Source organism: Condylura cristata, unplaced genomic scaffold, assembly GCF_000260355.1.
Source record: "Condylura cristata isolate star-nosed mole 26May11 unplaced genomic scaffold, ConCri1.0 scaffold00004, whole genome shotgun sequence".
Classification (NCBI taxonomy): Eukaryota; Metazoa; Chordata; class Mammalia; order Eulipotyphla; family Talpidae; genus Condylura; species Condylura cristata.
The window spans coordinates 41,862,626-41,877,042 of NW_004567105.1; the positions used below are offsets into that span (position 1 = coordinate 41,862,626).

A 14,417-nucleotide genomic window follows, 5' to 3' on the forward strand; every position below is an offset into this window, starting at 1 on the left:
AAGTACCCCATGGAAGTACCAGGTCAACACATCTTAAAATAAATCCCCAGCAGTATCCCTGGTGGCCTGAGTTCGGTCCCCGTCCAGGGAGCTAACCCACATGGCTGGCAGACTTCTCCTGTCTCATCTGCTGCTCCCCTCAACAGTGTATTTCAGTAAACTGACCTATTCTGCTCCCCACACTGTCTCTGGTGAATCCTCTCAACCCCCACACCTCTGGTCTACACCCCAGTTCTTCTACACACATACACACACACACACACACAAAGAAAAATCCCCAAGATTCTGACAATTATACCATGTTATCTTCATGAGTTTGGAATGCCTGATGTATTAACTAATGATCCATGACTTTGTCATGGATGTTGTCATCATGATAATTGGGGTGACAATGTGGAAGAAGTGAACCCTCACCCCTTGCACCAATGCAGATGCTTGGCCATGACACAACCCTGTGAGCTCCCTCTCCCCACCCTGCCACCCCCAGCACATGCTCGGAGACAAGTTTCCCACGCAAATCTCCCATTCTCGGATCAAGGGCTAGTAGCTGTGGCCAGGCTGAGCAGGAGCTAAGGACAGAAACTAGGGAGGAGCACTAGAGCAGGATCAAGGACTGTGGAAGTGGAGTCTCGGCGAAGTCCTGTATGACCCGGTGACTGGCCACCAGACCGCTATCCTCTCTCTATCCTCTGAGACTCAGTATAATCGAGAGTGGAGCTGAATGGACTCCAACAAACTCTGGAAGTCTTCACACTCTACCCTGTGCTCCTCCATGCTCAAGGGAGCCAGTGGAGATCCTGCTAACTATTTTACCTCAGTAGGATATATGGACATGCACAAACAGAAACCCACAGGTAACTGACAGGAGAGACTGATGATAGCAAGCCTCAGGGCTCAGCCCTCTGCCATCAATCCTGTTCCACATGCCTCCCAGGAGCCCCCCTTCCGGCCTCTGGGATTCCCTTTAATCAGTAGAGCAGTGCAGGCACTGGGCTCAGTCCACCTGCAAGAATGGCATGCCATTCCCTGATTGATGTCCATTTGCAGATTGCCAACTGGGTTCCCAGGGGGGTTTCTTCCACTCCCCTCCCTCCACAAACAAGGACTCCACGGTCCCTGACTGGTCTCCACACAACCCCCTGCTGCTGCCATTTCAGGTCTGGTTCCACCCACCACTGCCCATACTTTATGCACCCAAGGGTCCATTTCCCAAATCATGCACACAGAGATCTCAGCAGTTGTGTCAAGGGACCACCGGCCTGGGGAAGTCAGACTGTAGCACCAGATGCATCTTTCAGAGGGCCCCACAGGGCCCCTGGTGGATTCAACTTTGATAATCTTAGAACCCACAAGCCAGAGGTATATAATAAAAGTTCCTGGGAACTCTGATGATGGACATATGTTCAATACCTGTTTAGTTTTTATCAATTTTAAATATATTTTTATTACTGGAGTTTGGTTCAGGCTATGTGCTATTCATAATCCAAAACTCCAGCGACAAGAGTTGGTGAAGGAAACCAAGTTTCATTAGGAGCTTGCAAACCCAAGGACATGGTAAACTACTGTCTCAAAGGCCATCTCCAAATTTTAATAATACCCAGGCCAAGTGTTAATATGAAAAGACCAATTATTTTTCCTTGTGTGGACTCATCGCTGTAAGTGGACCAGTTAGTTAGAACACATCCAAATGACTCTTGGGTGGAACAGAGACAGAAGACCCCATGAGTCTTTCTTAAGTATAATCCTGTTATTCAGAAATGGAAAGAGAAAGATTCAGAGGCACACACATAGAAACAGGTGCCCAAGACTCAATTGTTTACCTTGTATTTTCTCTATATATTCAGTAGTGAAACAGCCTTGCCCAAAAGAGTCACAGATTGTTACCAAAGCAACCCAGATTGGCCCCAAAGAGTCACAGACTGTTGCCAAAGTAACCAAATGACAGACAACAAGGAATCCAGCGTGCACTTCCCATGAGACTTACCTAGGAGTTGGAATCTGCCAATTTCCTGCCAGAAACCACTTTCTCCCATCAACAGGGCATTTTTAGACAGCTGGTGCAATGAATAGGAGAAAGGGGAATCTCCAAGATAATGACTTGTTGGCAACCGCAGGGAAGCCCTGATACTCCCAGTTAAGGGGTCAGCTTGCCACACAGAGATGACTCACACAAGCAACTGTCACTCCTCCCAACAGTGTGAATAGTCAGCCCTGGTGGGATGCTGCAGCCAACTGCCCTGTCCATCGGCGATCGAGAGGGTGGCATTGCTTGGTGTGCACAAGTCCCTAAGTCCCTTCGTGGTCACCAACTGTCAACTAGAGTTTGGATCTAGCTACTCACTGCTCATAAATCAAAACTCAGAGTCAAGAGTTGGTGGAAGGAAATCAAGTTTGAACAGAAGCTGGCAAACCTGAGGACACACAGATTACAGTCTCAAAAAGTCATCTCAGATTTACCAGCCCCTTATTAAACTTGATTTCCTGCTACTATCTCTTGTCTCTTGAGTTTTGACCAGGGGAGACCCTCATAATCATCATCCACCTTAAAGGCAGAAGGCCAGGGTTCAGCCCCATGAATCACCTGCTTCAGGCCAGTCAGGCCCATGCTGGGGACACAGTTCCTCTCTGCACCCAGTGAGTCAACTTTATCTCTGTCCACACGGAGCAGGGGCTTCACAAAACACTGAGCAATGAGCTGGCATTGTTCTCTTTATAGCTTCCACCTGCAGAACGTCAGTCTACCCCAAAAAGATCACAGGAAACAAGGTATAAGGAACTATTTGGCATATACTGTACTGTATGATGTGATACGTGAAGTGATATGTTTTTTTTTTATTTTATATACATTTTACATCATTCTTCCTTTTTGTATAATGTATGCTTTCTTCTCTCAGGTATAGTGCCTGAAAAATTCCCACCGCAAATTTACCCATGTACCATCACCACAGGCCCTGTGCTTCCCTCCTCTGATTCCTCTCCCTCCCCTATCCCCTGCAGAGTGTCTCTGTTTTCTGTTAATTTTGTTTTTTAATTTATTATAATTTTTTCCTGATCCCTTATTTGATTTCCCCTACATTCCTCCTATGAGTGAAACCAGCCAGTATTTTTCTTTTTTTTCCTGGCTCATTTCACTGAGCATGATCCCTTCCAACTCCATCCATATAGCTGTGAATGGCATTAATTTATCATTTTGAGTGCTAAATAGTATTTCAATATGTATATACCATATCTTCTTGATTCAGTCACCTTGGATTGTTTATATATCTTACCTATTGAAAATAGTGTTGAAATGAACATAGGGGTGCAGGTCCCTTTGAATTAATGTTGTTGTGTACTTTTGAGTAGACTGCTAGAAATGGGATTTCTCAGTCATATGGAAGCTCCATTTTTAATAGTCTGAAGAACCTTCCACACAGATTTCCATAGTGGTTGTACCAGTTTGTAGTCCCACCAGCAATGTCGGAGAGTTCCTTTTTCTACACATCCTCACCAACATTAGTTGTTTCCTGTTTTTTTTTTTTTAATATATACCATTGTCACTGGTGTGAGGTGGTATTTCATTATGGTTTTGATTTGCATTTCCCTGATTACAAGTGATGTTGAACATTTTTTCATATACCTGTTGGCCACTGGCATGAAATGACATAATGTAAGATGTGATATGATATATAACATGATAAGGAATATGATATAAAGTGATCTATGCCATGATAGTATATATAGTGCTATATGATATGAAATGAAATGACTGATGATGTATTACGGATGATTGATATGTTATAGTATGACACAAATGCGATATAATATGTGATGTGCCACATAGAATAAGATGTAAAATCATACAGCACATGATGAGGTAGATAACTGGTGTGATATGAAGTGATATAACATGTGTGTGTGTGTGTGTGTGTGTGTATGAATGCTGTGAGGGGCTATATGATTATGGTATGACAGGACAAGATGCCCTTTCTGAGAACAGACGACATCATCCTGTTGCTAAGTCTTACCAGTTCCAGTATCTTGCCCTCCTCCCTCAGTTCTAATAAGCCTTCCCTACAGTTTGGTTTCCTTTGCCAGAGTAGAGGGACACACTGAAATCACTTAGTATGCTTTCTACTCTTGGGTGGAGCAGGCATTGGGATGTGAGTTTCTTGGGGATGCTAACATGCAGTTCTAGTGTTCCTAAAAGGTAGGGTAACACATAGCGTGGTGATGAGGTGCTGCTCCGTCCCCTGAAAGCCCAGCTCCTAGAGTATGCAAGTGTGTGGCTCCTTACAATCAGTCCTCTAAGCCAGCCGGTGAGCCCACTGTCCCTCGCACCTCTAAAGCCTTTCCTTTGGATGTTCTCTGTAAGTTATTTTGCCACTTCACTCTCATCCAATTCTTCTCTGCTTCTGAGTGTGAAATGACACCAGTCCTGTTACCCCATCTCACTGGACCATGCCTGCATCTCCACACCACCGAGCTGCTGCTAGATGTGTGCTACCTGTCAGCCCAGCAGCTCAACTTCCCCCTCCATGCATTTTCCCAGAGAGAAGACACTTATCTCTCCACCCCAATCACCAACAAAGACCATGACAAAAATGGACAGATCAGTGTTCCAGAAATCCTTACCTGTTCAATCCAACTCTCTCCCCACAGAGAACAGCTGAGGCTTAGTCATTCCACACATGAATAATGAATGCACACTGCTCTTTTTCAAGTGAAACTCAGCTGGATTTGAGCCAACCCCAGCCCCGAAGTGACTCCCCTAAATGGTCTATCCAACTAAGCCCTAAAAGCATAACTAATGTATACCTGAATACCTGGTATGACCATCGACAAAAATAATGCCAAGAAGGGTGTCTCAGAAGCACAGACCTGCAGCCCAGGTAGAACTTGTTCCCCTAATGTGATTCTGAAGCACAGGTGACCCATCTGTGACAGACTGACCAGGAAAATACAGGCTGTGAGAGGTCCACCTGGGGCAGGGAAAGTCATGTCCATGACTTGCTCAAGATCAGACCCCCATGGTCACTCACGTGATGGTGTCGATCATGTCCAGGCCCATCTCCACGCAGCAGTGGGCATGGTCGGTCTTGGGCTGGGTCAGGCCAGACACACAATAGTAGCAGTCTCCCAGGATCTTGATGCGGCGGCAGTGGTTCTCCTTCGGGGAGCGAGGGCAAACTGCACGTTAGTGACAACACACCTGGGCCATGAGGTGGCAGGGACGCTGACCTGAGAGGTGCTCCCTCGTTTCTACACCAGGGACCTGCTCTGGTGTAGCAGGGTCTTCTGCTCCAAACCAGGTGACTTCCCAAGGTGAGGTCAGTCTCAGGAGTGCATCCAGTGGTCCCCATGGTTGTGACCAGGGTGGCCCTGGGGCACCCCACACTTTCCCCACACCTGCATTCAGACCTCTTCCCACAAGAGGGTAACCCCTTCAGCCCAGAGGCAAGTCAACACACCCTTCGAGGTCCAGCAGTTGCCCAACCCCAGACATGCCAGCTCCTCTCCCCAAGGAGGGACTCTCTGTCCCAAGAGAGCTAGCAGAGCCCATCAGGATCTCTACATGAGAGCCCTTCTGGAATGTGCTGAACCCCAGTACCCCTGGAAAGAGTAGGCTAGAGGCATCTACCTCTCCCTGCAACTTTTTGCTTGGAGTCCAAATCTACTGAACCTGTGAACAGCTCTCCCTAAAAGTAAAACCTGACCTCAGGAGGGCACCCCATACTGCAGAAGGCCTGTGAGTCTATTCTGCAATAGTACGAGTGTCAGTGACCTCCTCCCATCCACACACCAAGCGCCACCACCACCTGCGTAAGCTGATCCAAGTAGCAGCTGTGATTACAGGGAGCACCAGGTGTATTTCAAGGAAAGCAGCAAAGCAGCAGTTTTGGAACGTGTCAGTTTCAGCACCCTGTTGTTCTTTTAAAATAACTGAGGATGCCACAGAAAAAAAATTGTGTAAGATGTAAGAGCTGTGGGTATTTACCACATGAGCTTCACACAACTGAGAAATTTTTTTTAATGTAGCTGTATTTTAAGTAACAAGAAAATTCATTATATATTAACATAAGTAACATTTTTATGACAGTTATACAGACAAGACAATTACCGACACTGCACCACTGTCTACTTCTGCAAGTCTCCTGAATGTGTCTTCCGCAGACCGCTGGATTTTTGAGCTACAATCTACAGCCCTGGACAGGGCTTGAGGCTGGTGTGAAGATAGACCTCGCAAGACAGGCGCTGGATGAGAAGGACCTCACAGTTCCCAAAGAGGGTCTCAGAAAGCACGGAGCATCCTGAATCCCACTCTGAGAACATTTTATAGCTTAAATTTAGTTTTCTTGTTCGTTTTCTAAACAATGAGCTGGCCCCTGCAGGTTTTCTCAGATGCTATGATTTAGGAGTTCTCACTCCAAGAACTCACCTCTCACCAGATACGCATACACACAGGCCTCACCTTCTACCCAGCATTCTCTCTGCAGGGGGAGGGTCAGAGAAGGAGCCAGGACCAGCAATACTGCTATCCTGCCTCAGTGGAGGAGACATTGTTCCATGCAGAGGAATAAACGCTCAGCCTTTCCCAGAGCCAGGCTTCCCTCAGCATCCACAGGCTAGAACACACAGATCTTGGGGAAGAGGAAGACAGATGCTTCCAACTATCCTCTCTGGAGAGGACTCTGAAGGTCCAGTGACCAGGTCTGTTTCTCTAGGATCACCCTCATGGACAAGGAGTTGGCCACAGGGAAGTCCAGCCTTCGGTTCCTGTGCGACCTTGGGCAGCCACTGTACCCGCCAGTCATGGGCTTCTTGGCAGAGACAGGGATTATCCAGTATCCCTGGGCTAAACTATGTGGAAGCTCTCCTGGCCTGGAATAGTATCTGGGAGCCCAGGGCCGGATGGCCTAGTGAAGATGGCCACACGTGGATCATGTTGGGTCTGCTGGAGTAGCCGACCAGCTTTCTCCAGGCCACACCCAGGCACGCCTCCAGGCCAGCAGGCACAACTCTGGGCTCTCTTCTGGTGCTTCTAGAATCTTGCTTCACACTTTCCCCACTGTCACTCTCCGAAGGGAGGGGCATCTGACATACTCAGCATTCTGAGGTCAATTACTACACCAGGTCCAGGGTGTAGTAATAGAGTAATAGAGGCCAGCTGCGGCCTCTCCCCTTCCTGTCCACACCTGCCCAGCAGAGGCCCTCTGTGGATAGCTCAACCTATACCTGCACCATCTCATCAGGCTCTTTCCTCAGAGGTCCACCTGGGGTTCTCGGTCCCGATCTCCGAGGATCCATGAACGCCACAGTGCCTACTGGCACCTTGTGCTATTCTTACAAATGATTCCCAAGGGTCATCAACCCCCTACCCAGGGGACCTCAAGGGTGATAGGTGACCCTTCCCTCTGACACCGTTCAGCCCAGCATTCAGACAGGTGTTGCTGGCTTCCATAGCGTGGCACTGTCTGTGATCACCTGCCACTGTGGGTTGGGTCCTGGGCCACCACTTACCAGTGAGCTCCAGGCTCTCCTACAAAGGGCCATGCCATTGAGCAGGGCAGCTTTTGGTCTGGACCACTGGTTACTATGGAGGACACTACCTGGGGTAGGAAAGCTGACCATTTGTGGCCTTAGGAACTCTCCTTTTTCCCAGTTACCTCTTTGTTAATAAACCCCAAGGTTTGCGCCCTGAGCTTCAGAGAGAGACTTTCATCATTGCCAGCGCAAGAGTGAGAATGCATGCAGCCTTTGCAAAAATTTAGAAACAGACTAACAAATGCAGACGAAAAGATGGGTTAGAAACCAGCCTTTTGCAAATGCAAGTAAAATACCAATCACTGAGATTTTGGAAGCAGCTTCTGTGAAAACCTTGTGTCGCACGGAAGGGAACGGGAATAGGGATAGGTCCTGCTGCCTCACCGAACCATTATCCACACAGGGAGAAGCCAGAACAGACAGGCGGACACACTGGAGAGAAGCCACAGAGAGGCGCCGGTGCTCATCCTACACACAAAAACACCAACTGGGGCCTGAGTGAGGACGGTCTCGGGTTCGGGCACAGTGATGGGGCAGGAAACGCATCTAATACCTGCTGATGCGGTGAGTACAAAAGGAAGGGGCACTGAGTGACGCAAAAGGAAAGCCAAAACCAAGGAAAACTGACTGTAGTCATAGAGTGACAGTGTCTTCATCCTGTCTTCTATGTTCTGCATTGTATGAAGATTTGGAGGCCTCGCTGGCAGGAGAAATCTACCTTCCCAAGCCTGGACAATCCCAGAGACAGTAAACAACATGCTCCTATCCCTGCCACAATATGAGCATGACGTCTGCCCTAATCACCAGGCAGGGACACCCCTCAGTTGGGTCCCCATTATCCTATCACCCTCCCCTTCCACCTTAAGGAAACACCAATAAACACAGGCCTCTGCCTCCTGCATCACTTGATGACCCCCCTCTCTGTCACCTCCATGAAGTAAAACCCCCAGGCCTAATCCGAACACTTGTTCCTATCCTGACAGGAATGGATCAGGTGGTGGGAGGACAGGTGAGAGACAGCCTGGACAGTGCAGAGCCGAGAGGCAGCGGGAAGGGCCTCACATGGTCAGCTGGATACGGGATGACAAAGGGAGTTGAGGGGAAGCAAGATGAAGCTGAGGTGGGAGCACAGCAAAAGTAGCTGGCCCCAAGCTGTTGCTGAATGTAGGTCATGAGTGCATGGGGCATTGTTTTATTGCTTCTAAGTCTGTGCAAACTTCCATAACGCAATTTCTAAACTCCCTTCAAGGCAGAGTTTTAGCAACTGACATGTTCATGCTGTATCCTGCTCACCTAGGATAATTCTGAGCACAGCAGAAACTCACAGCTGCCTTCTGATAGATGAAACCAACTGTGAATGTGTCTCCGTGGGGACACATCTTCCTCGCCTGCCTGGCAGGTGGGAGTCTTCCTTCCCAGCCACCCCGCTGCTCCCTTCCACATAGCCCATGCTCTTCGCACTCAGGCCTCACATGAGCCTTGCTCCCCACTCCCTACACCCACCCTGCCTGGAACATATTTCCCCAGGGAGGAACGAGATTCCTCCCCCTGGCCCTGACTGTGTGGACACATCCCCCCCTCGACAGGCCACGCCACAACTCAGAGCCTTCACATCTGCTGGATAAATGTTCCCTGCCGGCAGGGGGAATTTCTGCAGGTGGCCTCCATGCAAATAGCATGCACACTGAATGCCAAACAGTTACTGGCGTCTCAAGAAACAATATTTATTTCCTGCTAATCAAGGGATAGTTAAAGAAACCCATTCACTGTAAGAATAAAGTTCAGAAATTAAATTATAACTCAATTAAAATATCACCCAGCAATAACTTTGGCTGATTAGACCATTTCACCCAGCCTCGTTTTCTGGAACTTACGCACATGTGCACACACACACACATGCTTAAAGTTGGGGCTCCACCCTGTGTGCTATTTACAAGTTACCTGGATCATACACTCACATCCACGGGCCATTCTCAGGTTCATAATGTCTGATTTACACTATGACCATACTCCATCAAACATCTTGTTCAGCAAAACCCTGGTTTCAGAGAATTCTCTGCTCATGGTCTCCCCTCCTGGTCAGTAAATCCAAGGCTGTCCCTGACTCGATCTTTCCACCCCAAGCACTCAGCACCAGACAGAACACGCACATGTGAGTTTGCTGATAGAGCAGCACTCAGAGTTAAGCCCCAATTAACCGACAAGCACCCTCAGGTATGCAATATTCTCAGGTTTCTCAAAATGGGATGTCACAGCAGGAATGGCTGGGAGGGCTGCTGGTCTCTCCTCACATGTTATAGGCCAGGAAACCAGAGGAAGAAGTGCAGACGCTGACAATGCTCGCAGCTGCCTGGTGACTGCTGCCTACTGAACAAGCCCAGGACAGGAGCCATGGGGAGGAGACAAGATAGGAGGGAAGGACTAGGGGAAGATGAACATAAGCACAATCTAGACTGGAACTCGGGAGGAAGAGCTCTGGCCCTGAAATGGCTTCTAATTGTCCCCTGTGGAAACATCCAGAACAAGCACAAATAACTGAAAAAGAATGTCCTCACTAACACCAGACATAACAAAGTCATCACTCAGCAATTAAAGGCTGAACACAACAGCCACAATGTACCATAAAGTCTATGTGTTGTTGCAGCCTGAGGCCAAGCTATGAAAACCACAAGTGGCTTCCTCGCCATGGTCCTGCCTGCCCTTGACATTCTAACTGAACACTCATTGCATCTCATTGCTGTTTTCTGTGCTGTTCAGAAAAACACTAGTTCAGAAAGACTTTGCCCCGTGAGGTAGCCCCTATCTGCCAAACACACAGGTAGACTCCATGATGAGACCCCATCAGCAGACTCGATGCACCCACAAGAGTTCTTGGACCTGGAGCACACTGCTTCCCATGTGTTCCCACCCTGCTACCTGCCAGGGACTCAGTCACTTTCAGAGCACCACCTGCAGTGAATGGACCCCCATCCTGAATGGACCCCCATCCTGTGCCAGGATATAGCCATGCTGGAGTTGAGAACTTACAACCTCAGATGAACTCTCCCTGGAAAACAGTCCCTACAAGAATAACTCAGGCCCTGACAGGAATGAAGGACTGTGCTCTCATCCACCTCTCCTATCCAAGGAAAGTGCTCAGGACTCATCCAGGCAGGGAAGCTGGGACTCAGGCTCATCCCCACAGGTGGTCTGTAACTCCCTATGCCACTCCATGGCCTCCTGGGTCTGGCAAAGGGATGTCTGCCTGCTCAAGTAGTATTACTCTCCCACTGAGAAAACCGATATCCAAGAAAAGGCCATGTCCGTCCAGCCAGCAATGGAGCAAAAGGGATCGCCAAGCAAGTATTTCTCCACTGTAGAAAGCATCCAGCTTCCCCAGAGCAAACACAAATCTAAAAGGGATCCAATAAATGGAGAAAGGTCAACAATACTGTTCACAACTGTGGCCATCAGGCATGGATAAGGGGGCAAATGGACCATCAGCTACTACAGAGACTAAGGCAAACATGCATTGTGTTTGTCTAGCTACCTTCAGGGACCTTGGTAAAGAAACTGTGTTTGGATTGCAGCTGTGTGTAATTTTCCAAGCCTGTGCTCGTGGGGTCATAGTGTCCTCCACACCAGGCACCCTGACACAAAACAAGCAGAGATGAGGAAAACAGGACCCACGTGCTTCTTGAAACAGGACTCCAAGCAGATTAGAGAAAAAGGCACATTAAAAAAAAATATGTAACACCATCAATGCACAAAGCAACAAAGGAAAGAGCACTGAAGGGGAGGGAATGAGGCCATTTTAATTTTGGGCTTCTTAGCAGTTACCTCAATAGCGGGGGGGAAAAAAGATCCAAACCAGACTGGTAGAAATGAACCTGTAACATAAAATGAAAGCTGTACTGAATGGAAAAATAGCAGATTCAACATCACAAAAGATTAAGGCATTGAAGACACTATTTAATAGTAACAAAAACTACCCCAAATGCAACAGAAAGAATAAGAACAAAAGTTCATCAAAAAAGAAAAGAGTGTCACTAGATGTGGAACAGCTTCAAGATACTGATGGCCCTAGAGCTGATGTCATTGTAGGAAGAGGAGGCGGCATAGAAAGCATTTGGAAAAGGGTGACACTTTGTTGCTTTTTCCCCAAAATATGATGAAATTATAAATTTACAGGTGTAAGAAGCTCAATAAACTGCAAGCATTAGAAACATGAAGCAAACTAACTCCGGGCACATAAAAATTCAAACTTGCTAAAACTAGTGAAGAAAAAAAAAAGGCTTCTTGTGCAGAGAAACAGAATTAGCAGCAAACTTCTCGTTGAAAGCAATACAGTCGAAGACAACAGAACCACATCTTTAAAGTTGGGTGCGGAGGGACCTAGAATTCTACACCCAGCAAGAGAGAAATTCCCAAAATAGTTTTTCAGAAGTACAAAAACTGATGTTTGTTGCCAATAGTCCTGTACTACAAGAAACATTAAAGGAAATTCTTTGGCAGAAGAATACATAGGGAAACACAGCCCATGGTATCCCACACTATAAATAAATGAGTAAACGCAGTGGAAATGGCACCTATATGTGTAAATACATGTGATGGTTTGCTTCTTATTTGCATGTTTTCAAAGCGGAACATACCAATTTCATAAAGACCAAGAAGAAAGAAATGGAGGTAAGTCTTATATACTTTGTATATGAAGGATGATGTGTTATAAAAACCATGAGATTTAGAGTGATTTAAATTAAAGATACCTACTGTACACACCAAAACAACCACCAATATAACAAAACAAAGAGTTATAAGGAAGATGGAGTCATAAGACATACCCAATAAACCTCCACAAAAGCAGAAAAAGTGAAAAAGAACAAAACATATCATCACCCCAAATGGATGCAATGAAACATTTGACAAAATCCAGTATCCATTTCTGCAAAAATGTCTCTGTGAACTGGAAGTAAAAGGAAACTACATGGAACTGATTAAAAAGTATCCACACAATAAAGAAGCCATAACCATACCACTGAGACAGGAGAATCTGTTCAACAAATGGCATTGACAAAGCTGTACAGTTACATGCAAAAGGATGAAGCTGGATCACTTGCTAACTCCACATACAAAAATAAATTCAAAATGGATTAAAGACCTGGACACATGAGCCAAAACCATAAAATATGTGGACGTATAGGTGGTAGGCCCACGCCATCAGTGACTGAGATGTATTCGGGGACTCAATCCCTATGGCAATGAAAATAAAAGCAAAAATAAACAACTGGGCTACATCAAATTAAAAAGATTTTATACAGTTAAAGAAAATGTTGCAGATTAAAAAGACAATCTACTGAATGGGAGAAGCTATTTATACACCCCATATTAACAAAATGCTAGTATCCAGGGTTTACAAATAACTCACTCAGCTTGACAACAACAAAAAACAACCGAAATGAAAGTTAAAAATGGGCAGAAGATCTGAACAGACATTTTTCTAAGGAAGATGTGGAAGGCCAAAGACATGAAAAATTCTCATCACAACTTCTAAAAAGGGAAATGCAAATCAAACCCAAATGGAGATATTATTTCACACCTGTGAGAAGGCATACATCAAAAAGGCTTCCAACAGCCAGTGTTGATGAGGATGTGAAGAAAAAAGGAAGCCTTGTGCATTTTTGGTGGGAATGTAAATTGGTGCAGCCATTTTGGAAGGCAGTCTGAACCTTTCTTTAAAAAAACTAAAGATAGAAATATTATATGATCCAGCAATCCCACTTCTGGGTAACTAACTGAAGAATACAAAGCCATCGATTCTAAAGTATATGGCCCACAACGTTTCCTGCAGCTAAAGCATGAAGTAAACCAGAGGCACCCTGACAGAAGGCAGGGTGTACAGGCACCATGAAATAATATTCAGCAAAAAGAAAAACAAAATGCTGCCTTTTGCAACAAAATGGAAGGAACTTGAAGAAATTGCACAAAGACCAACATTGGATGATTTCACATATATGGGGAGTAAGAACAGAAAATGGATAAACTGCTAAAGCAAAATAAAAGTAAACTAGTGGAGATATTCAAATTGAGGTTACTAGAGTTTAAGAAGGCGGGGGGTGCAGGAGAAAGGACTGCAGGATATAAGGTATATGTTTTGGGTTGTTTTTTGTTTGTTTTCTTTTTTTTTCCTTCAAAATTAAAAATATATATATATCAAAATGCATACAAAGTCATACTAAGACACCTAGGTCCTGGATTCTAAACACCATTTTCCAATAAAAATGAGGTCGGGCCCCTTAGAAAAGTGATTAAGATACGGGGCAGGAGACCACAGAACCTAGGACATCCTGTGGTCCCAGAAGGAGTCAAAAAACAAAACAAAAACGGGAGCACGAGCCATGGAGTGAAGTGAACCCTAAATGCTGCCATATCTCTGGACTTCTTGTTAGTTATCTTTTGAAAAATAATTTCAGAGGACAAAAATATGAGCAAAGGCTTGCATAACAACATTAACATAATTAACAACATTTTTTTAATATTCAGAAAAGCTACTACTAACATCACTTAATGATAAAGACTTCCCCTGCTAAGATCCAGAACAAGTATGCCCGCTCTTGACAAAGAACTACTAGAAATAAGTGAGTCTAGCAGGGTTACTGGACAATAAATTGATCCAAAAACTCAAATGTATTTTGATTTATGACTAAGGAACAATCAGAAATTAAAAGTTAAAAATAAAGCATTTATAATAGTATCAAAACACATAAGCAACTTAGGGATAAATGTCAAGAAAGAAATACGCAATACTTGTACACAGGAACTATACATTGCTCAGGGGGATTAAGCAAGATGTAAATAAATGGAGAGTTATACTGTGTTCTTGGATCAGAAGGCTGTATTCCTTTTTTTTTTTTTAA

General features: G+C 45.6%; 1 protein-coding gene across 2 annotated transcripts in view; it reads right to left on the bottom strand.

The window, feature by feature from the left end:
• Window positions 1-14,417, bottom strand: part of ADCY1 (adenylate cyclase 1 (brain)) — a 133,430-nt gene that overhangs the window by 70,721 nt on the left and 48,292 nt on the right. For both annotated transcript variants that reach the window (XM_012720372.1, XM_012720373.1), the window contains exon 5: window positions 5,022-5,149. In XM_012720372.1, coding sequence (XP_012575826.1) covers window positions 5,022-5,149 — 128 coding nt within the window. The remainder of the gene's footprint in view (window positions 1-5,021; window positions 5,150-14,417) is intronic.